Genomic DNA, 16,480 nt, shown 5'->3' on the forward strand with positions numbered 1-16,480 from the left:
AAAAAACTAAGAAAAAAACCCCCCAAAACATTTGGACATTGCCATCAACCAGTGTGTTCCAGTTGACATTCATAGAATATTTTGTCCAACAATTCCAGATGCTACCTTCTTTTCAAGAACGTGTGGAACATTCGTTAAGAGATAACCATCTGCTGGGTCATGAAACAAGGATTGATAAATATTAAAGAATTAAATCATACAGATTGCTTTCTGAACACAGTAGAATTAAACTGGAAATCAACAACAATAAGATCCCCAGAAAATCCCCAAATGTTCAGAAATTATACAGTATATTTCCAAAGGACCCCCATGGGTCAAAGAAGAAATCACAAAAGACATTAGAAAATATTTTAAATTGAACAATAATGAAAAAGCCAGACATGTTAAAATATGAGGGATGTAACAAAAAGCAGTTCCTAGAAGTTACAGTTTTTAATGGGTCTATTAGCAAATGAGGAAGACACAAAAACTACTGATTTAATCTTCTTTATTAAGAAGATACAAAAAGAAGAACAAATTAAAAACAGGTAGAAAAAGGAAGCAAAAATAGGTGGAAACCAATGAGCTAAAAAACAAAATCAACAATGTCAAAATTGTCTTTACGCAAAAAACCCCCCAAACCTCATAAATCTGTTAATATTCTAGCAAGACTGACCAAGAAGAAAAGAGAAAACAGAAGTTGCCAATATAAGGAGTTAAAATGATCAATATTAGGAATTAAAGGAGATATTATTACAGATCCTATAGGCATTAAAAGGATAAAAAAGAGATAAGAACAATTTTGTATCATTAAATTCCATACTTAAATAATACCTTCTTGCAATCACAAATTGTCAGAACTAACAAAGAAGAAATAGAAAATCCAAAGATAGGGCTGGGACATTGGCTCAGGGGTAGAGCGCTTGCCTAGCATGCATGAGGCACTGGGTTCGATTCTCAGCACCACATACAAATAAATAAAATAAAAAATTCATCAACAACTAATAAAAATATTTAAAAAAAGAAAATATAAAGATACTGATATCTATTTTAAAATTTTAATTTTTTTGGCGCTAAGGATTGAACCCAGGGGTGCTCTACTACTGAGCTACCTGTCTATCACTATTTTTTTTTTTTTATATTGAAACAGGGTCTTACTGAGTTGCCGAGACTGGCCTTAGGCTTGATGATCCTCCTGCCTCAGCCTCCCAGGTACCTGGAATCATAGGTGTACACCACCCACACCTAGATTAAAAAATTAATTTATAAAAAAGCTTTCCCACAAAGAATACTCCAAAGCCCATATGACTCTACTAGTTAATTCTACAGACATTTAAGAAGGAAATAATACCAGTTCTAAACAAGATTTTTCAGAAAATAGGAGGAAACAATTCTTGTTTCAGTCAGCTTTTTGGTTGCTGTGATCAAAAGACCTGACAAGAACAATTAGAGGAGGAAAACTTATTTTGTGGCTCATGGTTTCACATGGTCATTTCCATTCCTTAGATCCTAGATGAGGCCGACATCAGGGCAGAAGTGCATGGCAGGGGAAAGCTGCTGGGAACATGGCACCAGGAAGCAGAGAGGGCGCTCCTCTCAACAAGGACAAAATATACACCTGCAAAGCATGCCCTGCCCACACCTCCTCCAGCCGTAGCCTACCTGCCTACAGTTATCCCCAGTTAGCCCCTATCGGGACTAACACATTGATTAAGTCAACATTCTAATAACCCGATCATTTCTTCTCTAAACGTCAGAAACTTTCTTGCACTATTTCACACAAGAGCTTTTGGGGGATACCTAGTATCTAAACCGTAACATTCTTGGCTCATTTTATGAGGCCATCATGTTCCTGACACCAAAACCTATATAGATACTATAAGGAAACTAAGTACTAGTGGCCCCCCCTAAAGAGCTACAAATGTCTTCAACAAAATGTTACCAAGTATAATTCAGCAAGTGGGGTTTATTCCAGAAATGCAAGATCAGTTTAACATTTGAAAATCAAATAAAATCAATAAAAAGTAATTCACCGTTTTAAGAGACTAAAGAGAAAAATACCAGATCATCTTGGTACATGCAAAGAAAAATAGCGTTTGATGGAATTCAGTACCCATTCACGGTGATGCCCAGTGTCTTAGCTGAGGCTGCTATAACAATACACTGTAGACCAAGAGGCTTAAACAGCAGACATTTGTTCCTCACAGTTCTGGAGGCTGAAAAGTACAAGATCAAGGTAGAAATTTGGTTCTAGAGAACGCCTTCTTTCTGACTTGCTGATGACTGCCTTCTTCCCATGTCCTTACAAGGTCGAGAGAAAAGCCAGGCTCTCGCCTCTCCTCTTTCTCTTATGAGTGTGTTAATTTCATCATGGGGTCCATCCCACCTCTGTGACTTTATGATAAACTTAATCACCTCCAAATACTATCACATTGAGTGTTAGGGCTTCAACATATGAATTTTTGGGCAACACAAACGTTCAGTTCTTCATAGCCAGCAAACTAGGAACTTGAAAAAGTTCCCTTCTCAAGGGAATATATGATAAACATACAGTTAACATCGTACTTTTTTTGTGTGTGTGGTGGGGATTTAACCCAGGGACCCTTAACTACTGAGCCCCATTCCTGTCCCCTTTTTATTTAGAGACAGAGTCTCACTTAGGTTGCTTAGGTCCTTGCTAAGCTGTGAGGCTGGCTTTAAACTCATGATCCTCCTGTCTTAGCCTCCTGAGCCACTGGGATTACAGGCATGCACCACCGTGCCCAGCTAACATAATACTTGACAGTGAAACATTAAACCCTTTTCCCTCAAGATCAGGAACCAGCATTCTACTTAACATAGTAGTGGTAGTCCTAGCCATTGCAGTAAGGCAAGTAAATCATATAAATAAGAAATCAAAAAAGTGGGGCTGGGGTTGTGGTTCAGTGGTAGAACGTTTGCCTAGCATGTGTGAGGCACTAGGTTCTATTCTCAGCACCGCATATAAATAAATAAAATAAAGTTCCATTGACAACTAAAAAAAAAAAAAAAAAAATGAAAAAGCATGAAAATCTGAAAAGAAATAAAATTATTGTTATTTGCAAATGACCTAATTAGATATGTAGAAAATAGCATAGACCTAATTGGCTAAAATCTGATGGTTCAAGGTCAATCAGTAGAAATTAATTGTATGCTTATATTCTAGCCATAAATAAACAATTAGAAAATGTGATTTTAGACAAATGCCATTTATAATAACTCTAAAAAAATTAAATACCCAGGACTCAATCTAACAAATGATGTACAAGTTTTCTACTTGAGAAATTACAAAACCTTTCTAAGAGAAATTTTAAAAATATTAAGTGAAAAGATATTCCATATTAATGGATTGGAAGACTCGGTATCATTAAGATGTCCATTCTCAATAAATAGATCTACAGATGGTTGCTTTGAAGAAATAGGGGAGGGGCTGGGGATGTGGCTCAAGCAGTAGCGCGCTCGCCTGGCATGCATGCGGCCCGGGTTCCATCCTCAGCACCACATACCAACAAAGATGTTGTGTCCGCCGAGAACTAAAAAATAAATATTAAAAATTCTCTCTCTCTCTCTCTCCTCTCTCACTCTCTCTTTTTTTTTTTTTTTATTATTGATTGTTCCAAACATTACAGAGCTCTTGATAAATCATCTTTCATACATTTGACTCTATTGGGTTTTGAACTTCCATTTCTACCCCAAATACAGATAGCAGAATCACATCTGTTACATACTCACATTTTTACATAATGGCATATTAGTGACTGTCTTGATCTGCTACCTTTCCTAACCGCTACTATCCCCCCTCCCCTCCCCTCCCACCTTCCCTCTCTGCCTCCTCTGCTGTTGTTCAATTCTCTCCCTTTTTCCCCCCTCCCCCTTGCCCATCATAACCTCTTATACTTTTGTGTATCATTGAAGGTCTCCTACCATTTGCATATCCTTTCCCTTCTCTCTCCCTTTCTCTCCCCCCATTTGTCTTTGTTTACAGTTAGTCTTTTCCTCATGCTCTTCCTTCCTGTTTTGTTCTTAGTTGCTCTCTTTATATCAAAGGAGACATTTGGCATTTGTTTTTCAGGGTTTGGCTAGCTTCACTTAGCATAATCTGCTCTAATGCCATCCATTTCCCTCCAAATTCTATGATTTTGTCATTTCTTAGTGCTGCATAATACTCCATTGTATATAGATGCCACATTTTTTTTATCCATTCATCTATTGAAGGGCATCTAGGTTGGTTCCACAGTCTAGCTATTGTGAATTGTGCCGCTATAATCATTGATGTGGCCGTATCCCTATAGTGCGCTCTTTTAAGGTCCTCAGGGAGTAGTCCGAGAAGGGCTATAGCTGGGTCAAATGGTGGTTCTATTCCCAGCTTTCCCAGGAATCTCCATACTGCTTTCCAAATTGGCCTCACCATTTTGCAGTCCCACCAGCAATGTACAAGTGTACCCTTTTCCCCACATCCTCGCCAACACTTATTGTTGTTTGACTTCATAATGGCTGCCATTCTTACTGGAGTGAGATGGTATCTTAGGGTGGTTTTGATTTGCATTTCTCTGATTGCTAATGATGGTGAGCATTTTTTCATGTACTTGTTGATTGATTGTATGTCCTCCTCTGAGAAATGTCTGTTCAGGTCCTTGGCCCATTTGTTGATTGGATTATTTGTTATCTTATTATTTAATTTTTTGAGTTCTTTGTACATTCTGGATATTAGGGCTCTTATCTGATGTGTGGGGGGTAAAAATTTGTTCCCAGGATGTAGGCTCTCTATTTACCTCTTTTATTGTTTCTTTTGCTGAGAAAAAACTTTTTAGTTTAAGTAAGTCCCATTTGTTTATTCTTGTTGTTAACTCTTGGGCTATGGGAGTCCTATTAAGGAATTTGGAGCCTGACCCCACAATATGTATATCGTAGCCAACTTTTTCTTCTATCAGACGCAGTGTCTCTCGTTTGATATCTAGCTCCTTGATCCATTTTGAGTTAACTTTTGTGGCTGGTGAGAGAAAGGGATTCAATTTCATTTTGTTGCATATGGATTTCCAATTTTCCCAGCACCATTTGTTGAAGATGCTATCCTTCCTCCATTGCATGTTTTTAGCCCCTTTATCAAATATAAGATAGTTGTAACTTTGTGGATTAGTCTCTGTGTCCTCTATTCTGTACCATTGGTCCACCCGCCTGTTTTGGTACCAGTACCATGCTGTTTTTGTTACTATTGCTTTGAAGTACAGTTTGAACTCTAGTATCGCTGTACCTCCAGATTCACACTTCCTGCTTAGAATTGCTTTTGCTATTCTGGGTCTTTTGTTTTTCCATATGAATTTCATGATTGCTTTATCTATTTCTTCAAGAAATGCCGTTGGGATTTTGATTGGCATCGCATTAAATATTAAAAATTCTCTCTCTCTCTCACTCTCTCTTAAAAAAAAAAGAAATAGGGGAGCTAATCTTAGATTATGCAAGAAATCTAGAATATTCAGTGTCATCTTTAAAAATAACAACAACAAAAAGTTGGAGGACTTACAAAACCTATTTTCAAAACTCAGTGTAGAGTCACAGTATTATTATTCATAGTATTAGAGTGTAGAGTCACAGTATTATTATTCATAGTCAGTGTTATTTCATTAAGACAGGAATGTAGATCAATGGGATAGAAGATTTATTACACAGAAAGCACTAAATACCAAAGAAAAATTAGAGACATTGGACTTTTTAAAGTTTTTGGTTTAGCAGGAGGCATCAATAAGAAAATAAACAGATAAACCACAAATTTGGGGAAAAATATATATCTGACAATTTTTAATAGAACACATAAAGAACTTCTTGAAATAAAAATTTAAAAATAACCTAACAAGAATAGTCAAAAGACTTGAACTGATAGTTTACAGACAATAACGTACAAATTGCCAATAGAAAAATGAAAAGTTGGTCATCATCAGTGATGATTTGGGAAATGCAGCTCTGAACCACAGTGACCCTGTACTCTCACTAGGACGAATAAAATAAAAAGTATTGACAACACCAAATGTTGGTAAAGGTGTGGGAAACTCTCATAAAGAGCTGGTAAGAATGTGAAATGATACAGCTGCTTTGGAAAAATGTGTGACAGTTTCTTAATAAAGCAAAGGACCCAGCAAGTCTGTTTGTAGGTGTTTACCTAAAAGACACGAAGGCCTGTGTCCATAAAGATGCTTGCATCAGAAGGCTCATGTAGCCATAAGCTGGGAACAGCCCAGGTGGATATCAACAGGATGGTGAGTAAAGAACCAGTGATATTCAGCCGGACAGACCACCAGGCAAGGAAAGAGAGTCAGGTATGGTGGGACGAGTGACCCTGGTGAAACTTCACAGGAAGCAGGAAGAAGGAGCGCATGGAGCAGTGCCCCGCCTGTTGCCGTTACGTGTAGCTCAGGAACAGATGGGCCTGATCCATAGCAGCAAGTTCCAGAGAGTGGTTACTTGGATGACAGGGAGAGAATATTGGTTGGAAAGGGACAGGAGAGAGTTTTCTGGGGTGAGAAAATGGTCTGTGACTTGTTCTTGAGTGGTGGTTATAGAGGAGTGTATAATTGCCCAAACTCATCAAATTGAATATTTAAAATCCACGAATTTTGTATTAGATTTCAGTAGATGTATTTGTATTAAAAAATGCAAATATCTTACTGACTTATATTTTGATATTATTTAATTAAGGAGAAAAAAATTGAGTTCTTCATTCAGGCTGATGATTTTCACACCATTTTGTTTTCATAGGTTTTGTGTGGCTATAAAGAAAGAGAATTATCCCGATTACATGCCCTCAAACATATTTTCTGACAGTGCAAAACAGATTTTCAGACAGCCAGGGCATACCATATATCTTTTGCCAACTGTGGTGATCTGTAATCTGCTGCCTTGTGAACTTGACTTCTACGTCAAAGGAATGCCAATTAATGGAACCCTGAAACCTGGAAGAGAGGTGGCCCTCCACACTGCTGATACGTCCCAGAACATCGAGCTGGGTAAGGCTGTTGCTGTTGGGTCATTATAGCAATCCTGGGAAGAGATCAGTGAGCATTTAGACTACTCAGTAAACATCTTGGAGAAATTGCGGCACCTGTCATGTCTTAGTAAGCTGGCTCAGAGCAGGTGTGCAGCTAGGAAAAAATGAACCAGAGGTTTGCAGAGGACATGCTCACATAGTATTCAGTCACTCTGTGTCTTTAGCCCGGCTTTTCTTAGCTGCAGAATGAGCTGTTTTTAGGGAAGGCGTGAATGTGGCTGAGCTCCTGTGTCCCCAGCATCACCTGGGCTCTTTCTCACATGTGATCTCCTGTCATCCTGACAGCAATAGTGATTTGTCCCACTTCACTGATGAAGAAATGGAGGTTAAAATGTTCAGTGCAACAAGTAATTTTCAGTTGTAGGGGTGAGCAAGTCAGGGTAGAGAATCACATTTGCAGCACTTAAAGAGGTACATCGGTTGTTTGGGCAGAAAATATATTTAAGACTGCCACAGATATGTTCAGGTCATAACAACGTCGATATTTCTCTATATACAGTTTTGAAAGCTCATTTACTACATTATCTCACTTGGTCTGCACAGGAGTACACATTTCCGTATCGGACAGGTGTTATCTCCATTTTTGAGCTCAACAACTTGAAACTTCATTGATCTTTGGCAGTATGTGCCACAGTGACAAGATTATGTTTCTGCAACCGGATAGATCCTTGAACTTCATTTAGAAAAGGAAAACAGTGCAATGGTAGTTACTCCTGTAGGCCAGCCCTTTACCACTGGGCTGTACCCTTGGCCTGTAGTCATTCATTCTAGAGAAAAATAGATAAAAATAAATAGAAAAAAATTTGGCATTTAAGTAGTGAGTTTTCTATATTTCTTCACATGTTGACCAAGGCCTTGTATAACGCGGGCCTGTCCTCCCACCAGTGCCCCTTGTGTTCAGCGCCGTGTGTTACGTTACGTGCTACTCACAGCTCTGCCGTGTAGATCCTGTTACTACCACCTTTTGCAGATGAGACCTAGAGAAGTTCAATAACTTGCTCCATATCATGCAGATAATAAGACCAGACTGGGGATTGGAAGGAAGGTTGCAGCACAGGGTCTGACTTATGACTCCTCTGATAATCATTGTTGGTAGCTTTTTGGAACTCTGATTCATCTCATTTGCAGTGTAGCTTCCTAGTATGACTTCCGGGCCATCTGATCTGTTTCTTTTGTTCTTATCCCAGCTAGAGGAAAATGGCCTTTGAGGTTATTAGTGATTTTTCCAAAAAGGAATCCAATTTAATTTTGCTGTGAACTATTTTGACAAACTTGAGTAGTGAGAATCCAGAAAGACAATAGCTGTACCTTCTTTAGGGGTGTCATTGGAGAACTTTCCCCTCTGTAAAGAATTGCTCATTCCACCTGGGACCCAAAACTATATGGTAAGAATGCGACTCTATGACATCAACCGGCGGCAGCTGAACCTCACCATCCGGATTGTATGTCGAGCAGAAGGGTCCTTAAAGATCTTCATTTCCGCTCCATATTGGCTCATTAACAAAACAGGTATGTAAATAGGCATTCCCAGTAAGCCTTGGGGTTGGTCATGGGAATTCAGACATATTTGCTCAGCTAACTAAATGGAGCCAATGCAAATAGATGACTTCAACAGTCTAAGCTGCTGAGACTTTCCTGATTCCATGATATGTGCTTAATCATGGTCAAAACCGTCCTTAGATAACAGATTGAGCCCACAAAATTCAGTTTTCACTATTTTCCCCCCTTGCCGATTCTGCATTCCCCCGTTTACCATTTGCATCTTTGATGGGAAGACTGGGTGGGATTGTTTGATATAAACTTTTTCCATCCTTCCTAAAGGGTTACCACTGATCTTCAGACAGGACAATGCAAAGACAGATGCTGCAGGCCAGTTTGAGGAACACGAGTTGGCCCGGAGCCTGAGCCCTCTCTTATTCTGCTATGCTGACAAAGAGCAGCCAAACCTGTGAGTACAGTTATTTATGAGAAGGGGAAATAAGCTCCTAGGGAAGGGGAGAAATTAGCAAAGGCTATAATATATCCAAGTAAGTGGAACTATACTGTAGATAACAGTCCTGACTTGGCAGAGGACTAGAACTATGACCTAATGGGATTTTTTCGGATCTAATTTCTGTGTTATTTGATCCTGAAAATAAACCATTTGTTGGTTTATAATGAAAGCTAGTTTTATTTTACATGTTATTGAAGGAGTTCTCCTATTTATAACTGGGCCGATGAAGAGAAACCTGTATGTCCCTTCTCTTCTCTGCAGTTTCTCTTTTCCTGTAACCTTGGCAAAGGAGTGGGCATCAGAGAGCAGCTGGACTGGCCCTTTGGCCCTATTGGCCCAATCAGGGCAGTTAGTGGAAGGTTTTGAGCTCCAAAATGTGCCTTCTCATGGTCTTAAAACACTCATTGCATGTTTCACAGCTGGGAAAAATAACAACTGTGAGGATTAGATAACATGTCCTTTTAATGTATGGTAGGAATGTTAATTCACTTTTGTTCTTGGTTTTGACATTCTGCTTTTTATAGGAGTCTTCTAATTTTATAGCCCTAATCCAGAGATAAATGGATGTATCTTATACTGCTAAAATGGCACATGCCATCATCTATAGAATTTGGCAGAAAACTTAACAGGAAGGTTTCCGGAGTACTGCACTCAGTGGATACAGATGTGTTTTCCAGAGAGACTGGAATCTAGATTAGTGTTGGAGTCAGAGTTCCGGCTCTTGTCGGAGACTCAGCCAGCCTCTTGACACATTCAGCAAGCCCTGTCTCCTTCTGTTCATCAAAGATTTTGACAGTTTTAGATCTAGGGCTGAGCATTTGTCATGGTTGACTTTATCCATGGGATTCACAGTTTCCAGAGTGTTTCCATCTAGACCATCCTGTTGGATTCTCCCCAGCATGCCAGTGACTCAGGAGATAGTTATATTTTAAGATGAGGAGACTGAGGCTCATGGCCAGCGTGCCCTATGCCCAGGGCTGCATCACTTGTTCGTGGTGGACCTGGAGCACACATTTAGGAGTTATATTTCCAGGATCTGACTGGACACCAGCCAACTGGACGGTGCTTTGCTGATATGAAGGTCTCAGTTCCTGGAGGTGACGTGCTGTCAGCCGCACCTTCTTACATACTGTTCTCGGCTTTTTTCTTGACTCCTTGATTTTCAGGGGAATAGTAGAAACTGTAGCATATTCCTCATGTTTTATTCTCATAGAATCCTGTGCTCTCTCCTAAAGTGTTCATTTGTAGATGTCCAAGCATTTCATATACTGTTGTAATGCGGCTACATCTTAAGATGAGGGTTTGATCACTGATTAATTTTCTCACTCCTGGGGATTCACATGAGAGTGAGGACGAAGTCAGTGTTAGAGGCCTAACTGGGTGCTAGCCACACTAGCGTTTCCTGATTAGACGAGGTAGATAAGACTTGCTTGTGGATGAATATATACATCTTTGCTTTTCTGCCCCACAGCTGCACGATGAGAATCGGAAGGGGGATTCATCCTGAAGGCATGCCGGGCTGGTGTCAGGGCTTCTCCCTGGATGGTGGTAGTGGTGTCCGAGCTTTGAAAGTCATCCAGCAAGGAAACCGCCCAGGGCTGATCTATAACATTGGTGGGTTACGTTTGGGCAATGGGAGGATCAGAATCTTTGGCTAGTGACTTTAGGCTTAGAGGAATTAGCTGGCAGTGCATTTTGGCCTGGCTACAAGTGCTGATTTTCTCATTTGACAGTGGGTCAGATACCTGCTCTCTGCATGCAATATTGATATCAACGCAGATCTATTCTCCTAGGGATCTGAGGAGCCACCTAAACACTGCCCTTTTGAGGTCTATGGCTGTTTAATTTCAGGCTCACCTGTGTCAGGAAAGTATCAGTTTGTCTTGAATCCTTGTTTTTCAGGGGAATAATAGGAACACTCAGAATGCTTTTTATCCTTCAAGAATTCCCACGCATTCATTAAAATTTGCAAACCCTAAGAGGGTAAGAAGCATTGTTCTCTCTGAAACTAAAGCAGAGAGGTTAAGTGACTTGCCTAGAGGCAAAGGGGAAGTCTGGGTCAGAAGTAGGATTAGAATGGGGGTGTGTGAATTTGAGGCAGAAAATATAATAAAAGACACTTGGTGGCTTAGTCATTAGCAGCCTCCAGACTTGCTTAGCTTCTGGAGGCAGGAAGGGCAGGGGAGGATGCAGTACCCTGTGCTTTAGAGCTACTGGGGCATACTTGAGGGAGTGTCCTAAGGGTTGCGATCAGTTACAGTGTATCCCTGTCCCTGTGAGAGTGTCTGATTCCAAGGACCTCACAGCCGTTTGTGGTGTTGACATTGCACACCACCTAGACCTGCCTTGTCCACTAGGACCCCTTGTGAGGATGGAAATGTCCTGTTTCGTGTTGTTTGATGTGGTAGCCATTAGCCATGTGTGGCTGCTGAGCAGCTGACAGAACGTTCTTGAGAAACGTGGCGAGTGTGACTGAGGAGTGGAACTTTCACTCTTCATTTTTAAGAATATTAAATTTAAATAGTGACATTTGGCTAATGGCTGCAGTATTGGACAATGAAGATAAAAAGAGTGATGTTGTAGAAGGAAGATCTGGGATAGTGGTGAAGTCTACATATTTACCCTGGATCCTGGGCACAGTTGGGCATGTTTAAGGGTGTGAGGATTTCTTAGTAAAAGAATCTCACAAGTATAGTTTCCTTTTCAGATTTTTTAAACTTGAATTTATATTCATGATTTCTTGACATGCAAGCTGTCTCCTTATAGTTGATATTAAGATTTCTAAAAGAAATAAACTTAATTCGATCCTCCAGCTAAAGATAATGTTCCTCATATTTTCTGACATTTGTTTGCTCCACCACTTGAGTAGGCAAAGGCTGCTTCATGCTGGCTTTCCACATGCTGTCTGGAAGCCGCTGTCAGGACATCTGTGGGGAGGCCTCAGAGAGGAATGGAACATGCTCCTTTGAGCTGACCAAACCAGAAATACACAGTGACTGTTCACAGGAACTGCCATGCGAGGAGCATTCACTGAGCTCATGGCATGTGCATTCAGGGGCAGGACTGTGATTGGAGTTTTGTCACTCCACCAAGGAAGGAAGATAGGTTTTGATAGGACTTTATAACTCTTAATGTTTATGAGATTTCGGCATGTGTTATTGACGGAATTTGTGGAATCTCCTGCTTGAATATTTTGAGGAATTGGATCAGCATCATGTAAAGAACTATCCCAAGCTGAAAAGCCAGGGAGAACTTTGCCAGTTAGCCTTATGTGTACCTCCCGAAAGAAGGATTTTGTGCATTTTGATCTCAGCTCTTGACTTTTAGGGGGTGTGCCAAGGCGACCGAAATTGAAAAGAGAAACAAAAAAACCCTCACTTTTTTCCAAATATTGAAGTGTCTGAGCTGTTCAAGGGCACTTGAGATTCTTTTTGTAATATCAAATTAAATGTATCTTTTGTAGGCAGACTTTGTATTAGTTGATCAGCTAACTCTGATACTGTTGATTTTGGCTAACCGAAGCTCTTCTGTTTATCACAGAAGGAAAAGCAATAGGCTTACCTCCCTGTCCCAGTATTATGTGGCGTTCCTTAGGTTGAGTCTCAGATACACTTATTCTTGTGATTCACTTAGTCATTCAGTCATTTTCAAGGCTTACATTAGATAGTTAACGGATTAGAAGATGTACACTCTAGGATGGTGTTAGAGTCTAGGACACCTGATTGTCATATCAGAAGGCGGAGTCTTCCATTTTCAAGGTTCTGTCCATACTTGTGGAGTGCTTCCTTGGGTCTTTATGCACACTGCCCCTGGGTTGAGCAGGCCACAGGGGCGAGGCACCCTGGGTACAGACTGTCTGCATTTGAAGCCTGGCCTAACCTCTGCTAGCGATGCTACTTGGAACCACTTACTTAGCTTTCCATACCATAGTTTCCTCATCTGTAAAATGGAAATAATTAAAATACCTGATAAGGCTATTGTGAGGATTAAATGGAAAGCCTTTAGAGGAGGACCTAGCATATATGAAGAGGTCAGTAAGTGTTATTTTTATTATTTCTACCATAACTATTTTTTATTATTGAACAGTCAGAGCCCAGCCCGGTACTTGGAATATAGATCCCGTATTTATGGTCTGAATGAATGATTCATCTCACTGAGTGTTCTAGTTTTAAATACTGTTATCAGATTTTTTTAAAGGTAATTCTTTATTTGGAACTTCTTGTTTTAAGATTTTCTTCTGACTGACTTCTGTTGTTTTTCCAATATGTAGTAGGTGCTGAGAATCTATTTATTTTGAGAAAAATGAATTCTATAACACTTAGCATTGGGTTTGAGCTGGATTCTGGGACAGTGAACAAAAAGGAAGTTGACAACAGTCGACTGAGTTCAGGCAGCACAGAGCTCTTAGATCCAGCTAAGAGCTCTGGACATCGTACTGTGTCCTCTAAGAGGGGCAGGTTCTCCAGGGAAGTTCCATGCCTGTGTGTGGGTGGAAAGGTATCACGTGAAACTTGGTAGTCAGTTTCATAAATGGAAGCCTGTGGTGTGGGACTGGATGCCTGTGTGTTTCAGTTGCTGTCACAGGGAACACACTTCCTGAAGAAATCGGGAGTTGTGGGCATATTGATGTTGCCCTGGCGCTTTGCATGCAGTTGCTGATTTCACTCTGTCCTTGAAAGGCTTGATGTCCTCCCAGTGACATAGTTGTTTTCTCAGAGAAACTGAGTAATTGTGAAGACTGATGATTTTTTTTTGTCAGACCAAGAATTTTCTGTTTTTTGATTAATTTATGAAAATTTTTTTTGGTATTTGTAGGTATTGATGTCAAGAAAGGCCGAGGTCGATATATTGACACCTGTATGGTCATCTTTGCCCCCCGTTACCTGTTAGACAATAAATCATCTCACAAGCTTGCATTTGCACAAAGGGAATTTGCCAGGGGACAGGTAAGCAATTTGCTTTTGGAGAATGACCAGTGCTTATTGGTTAGCATAGTGAGCCAGGCATGATGAGTACACTCCCGTAATCCTAGTGAGTGGGGTCAGGGACAAGGGGTGGCTGAGGCAGAAGGATTGTAAGTTCAAAGCCAGCTTTGGCAACTGAGAGAGGCTGTAAGCAACTTAGTGAGACCCTGTCTCAAAATAAAATATTAAAAAAGGCTGGGGATGGATACGGCTTAGTAGTTAAGCATCCTGGGATTCAATACTTAGTATTTAAAAAAAAAATCATGGTGAGTTTTAATATCATGCTTATCCCCCATCACAATGGTATGTTCTGGTGGGGTGCAGTGGCACATTCCTGTAATTCTAGTGACTTGGGAGGCTGAGGTAGGAAGATCACAAGTTTGAGGCCAGCCTTAGCAACTCAGTGAAACCCTCAATAAAAAGGACCGAGGATATAGCTCAGTGGTAGAACACCCTTGGATCAATTCTCAGTTAAAAAAAAAAAAAAAAAGACTAAGCTCTGTGATGTGAATAATCCAAATGGCTCTTGGTAGAGGGTGAGGCTCAGAGTACCTGGCCACTCAGTAAATATTTGTGTATTACTGGTAACATTGGACTGAACTGAACTGTTGACTCAAGCCAGTGGTCTTCTGTGTCTTAGGGAACAGCCAATCCCGAAGGTTATATCTCCACCCTTCCTGGCTCCAGTGTGGTGTTCCACTGGCCTCGAAATGACTATGATCAGCTCTTGTGTGTGAGGTTGATGGATGTTCCCAATTGTATTTGGTCTGGAGGCTTTGAGGTCAACAAGAATAATTCCTTTCATATCAATATGAGGTAAGTTTGAGCTTTCAAAGACAAAGTGTAGACTTGTTTGAGATGCAGTAATGTAGTCAGCCCATGTTGCTCTTAGTGAAACGGGCACACGTGTTCCTGGATCAGACCGAGTTCCCAGAGCTGCGGGAGCTATGCGGGAGCATTTGATGGGATGAGTCCATCATGGAGAGTGCTCTGGTTATGAGCCATGGGACAGCTCTGAGCCCAGAGAATGGTTCCTCTGAAAATTCTGTCTGCATTTAGATGGTTACATTGATTATAAAGGTTTTTGTCTGTTCTTACACATTTGTACATCTCTCCAAACCAAGTGAGAGAAATCAACTAGATGTATCCTCGAGTAGCCTACCACCTCTCTGCCTGATCCAAACAAATGCTGTTTTCTTTTAAATTATTATTTTTTAAAAATGTAGATGGATACAATACCTTTGTCTTATTTATTTCTTTTTATGTGGTTCTGAGGATAGAACCTGGTGTCTCACCATGCTAGGCAAGTGCTCTACCACTGAGCCACAACCCCAGTCCCAAATGCTTTTTTTTTTTTTTAATTATTAATTTTTTTCCCCTTGGGACAGGAGGTCTTGCTGTGTTATCCAACTTGGCCTCAAACTCCTAGGCTCAAGCAATCCTGTCGAAGCCTCCCAAGCAGCTAGGACTGCAGATGCACACCACATTACCCAGATAAAACAAAGTATAATTGCCATAAAAAATACATAACGTAAAATTTACCGTCTCAAGCATTTTCATGTGTGCAGTTCACAACTGTAAGTGCATTTATATTGTGTGATTTCCAGAGCTCTCTTCATCTTGCAAAACTAAAGCCATGTCAATTGAGCAATTCTTCAGCCCTTTCCCTTTGCCCCCAGCCCCTGGCAAACTCCATTCTAGTTTGTGTCTCTAGGACTGTGACCACTCAGGGTACTTTATATAAGTAGAATTATACCTTATTTCTCTTTTTTGGGGGGTGTGGGGGATACCAGGGATTGAACTCAGGGACACTCAACCACCGAGCCACATCCCAATCTCTATTTTGTATTTTATTTAGAGACAGGGTCTCACTGAGTTGCTTAGCTCTCGCCTTCACTGAGGCTGGCTTTGAGCTCATGATCTTCCTGCCTCAGCCCCCTAAGCCATTGGGATTACAGGTGTGTGCCACCATGCCTGGCTCCTTATTTTTCTTGTTTGTGACTGGCTTATTTCTTTTATCATAACACCCTCAAGGTTCATCAATATGTTGCATAGTGTCAGAATTTTCTTTAATTTTCAGACTGAATAATATTTCAGGCTTGTATATCTTTCCTACATTTTTATCATTCATTCATCCCTTGTTGGACATTTGAGTTGCTTTCACCTTTTGGCTATTATGAATGTGGATATGCAAATACCTGTGCAATAGCTGGGCACTGTGTTGCATACCTATGATCCTGGCCATTTGGTAGGCTGAGGCACAAAATTGAAAGTTCAAGGCCAGACTTGGGCAACTCAATGAAACACCGTGTCTCACAAAACAAAACAAACAAGCAGGTGTACTGAGGATGTAGCTGTGGCAGAGTGCCCTGGTTCAGTCCCCAGTACCATGCACACATGCTACACAAAAGTCGAGTATATTTTGAGGTGGGGGATTTAGTTCAGTGGCAGAGTGCTAAATCAAGCCCAGGTGTGAGGTCCTGGGCT

At 40.5% G+C, this 16,480-nt stretch overlaps 1 protein-coding gene across 2 annotated transcripts in view; it reads left to right on the plus strand.

Moving 5' to 3' along the window:
- Window positions 1-16,480, plus strand: part of Vps13d (vacuolar protein sorting 13 homolog D) — a 244,841-nt gene that overhangs the window by 113,547 nt on the left and 114,814 nt on the right. For both annotated transcript variants that reach the window (XM_026397870.2, XM_077791173.1), the window contains 6 exons: window positions 6,748-6,995; window positions 8,354-8,545; window positions 8,858-8,984; window positions 10,501-10,643; window positions 13,845-13,975; window positions 14,634-14,809. In XM_026397870.2, the coding sequence (XP_026253655.2) occupies window positions 6,748-6,995; window positions 8,354-8,545; window positions 8,858-8,984; window positions 10,501-10,643; window positions 13,845-13,975; window positions 14,634-14,809 (1,017 nt within the window). The remainder of the gene's footprint in view (window positions 1-6,747; window positions 6,996-8,353; window positions 8,546-8,857; window positions 8,985-10,500; window positions 10,644-13,844; window positions 13,976-14,633; window positions 14,810-16,480) is intronic.

Source organism: Urocitellus parryii, chromosome 11 (genome assembly GCF_045843805.1).
Source record: "Urocitellus parryii isolate mUroPar1 chromosome 11, mUroPar1.hap1, whole genome shotgun sequence".
In the NCBI taxonomy this organism is placed as follows: domain Eukaryota; kingdom Metazoa; phylum Chordata; class Mammalia; order Rodentia; family Sciuridae; genus Urocitellus; species Urocitellus parryii.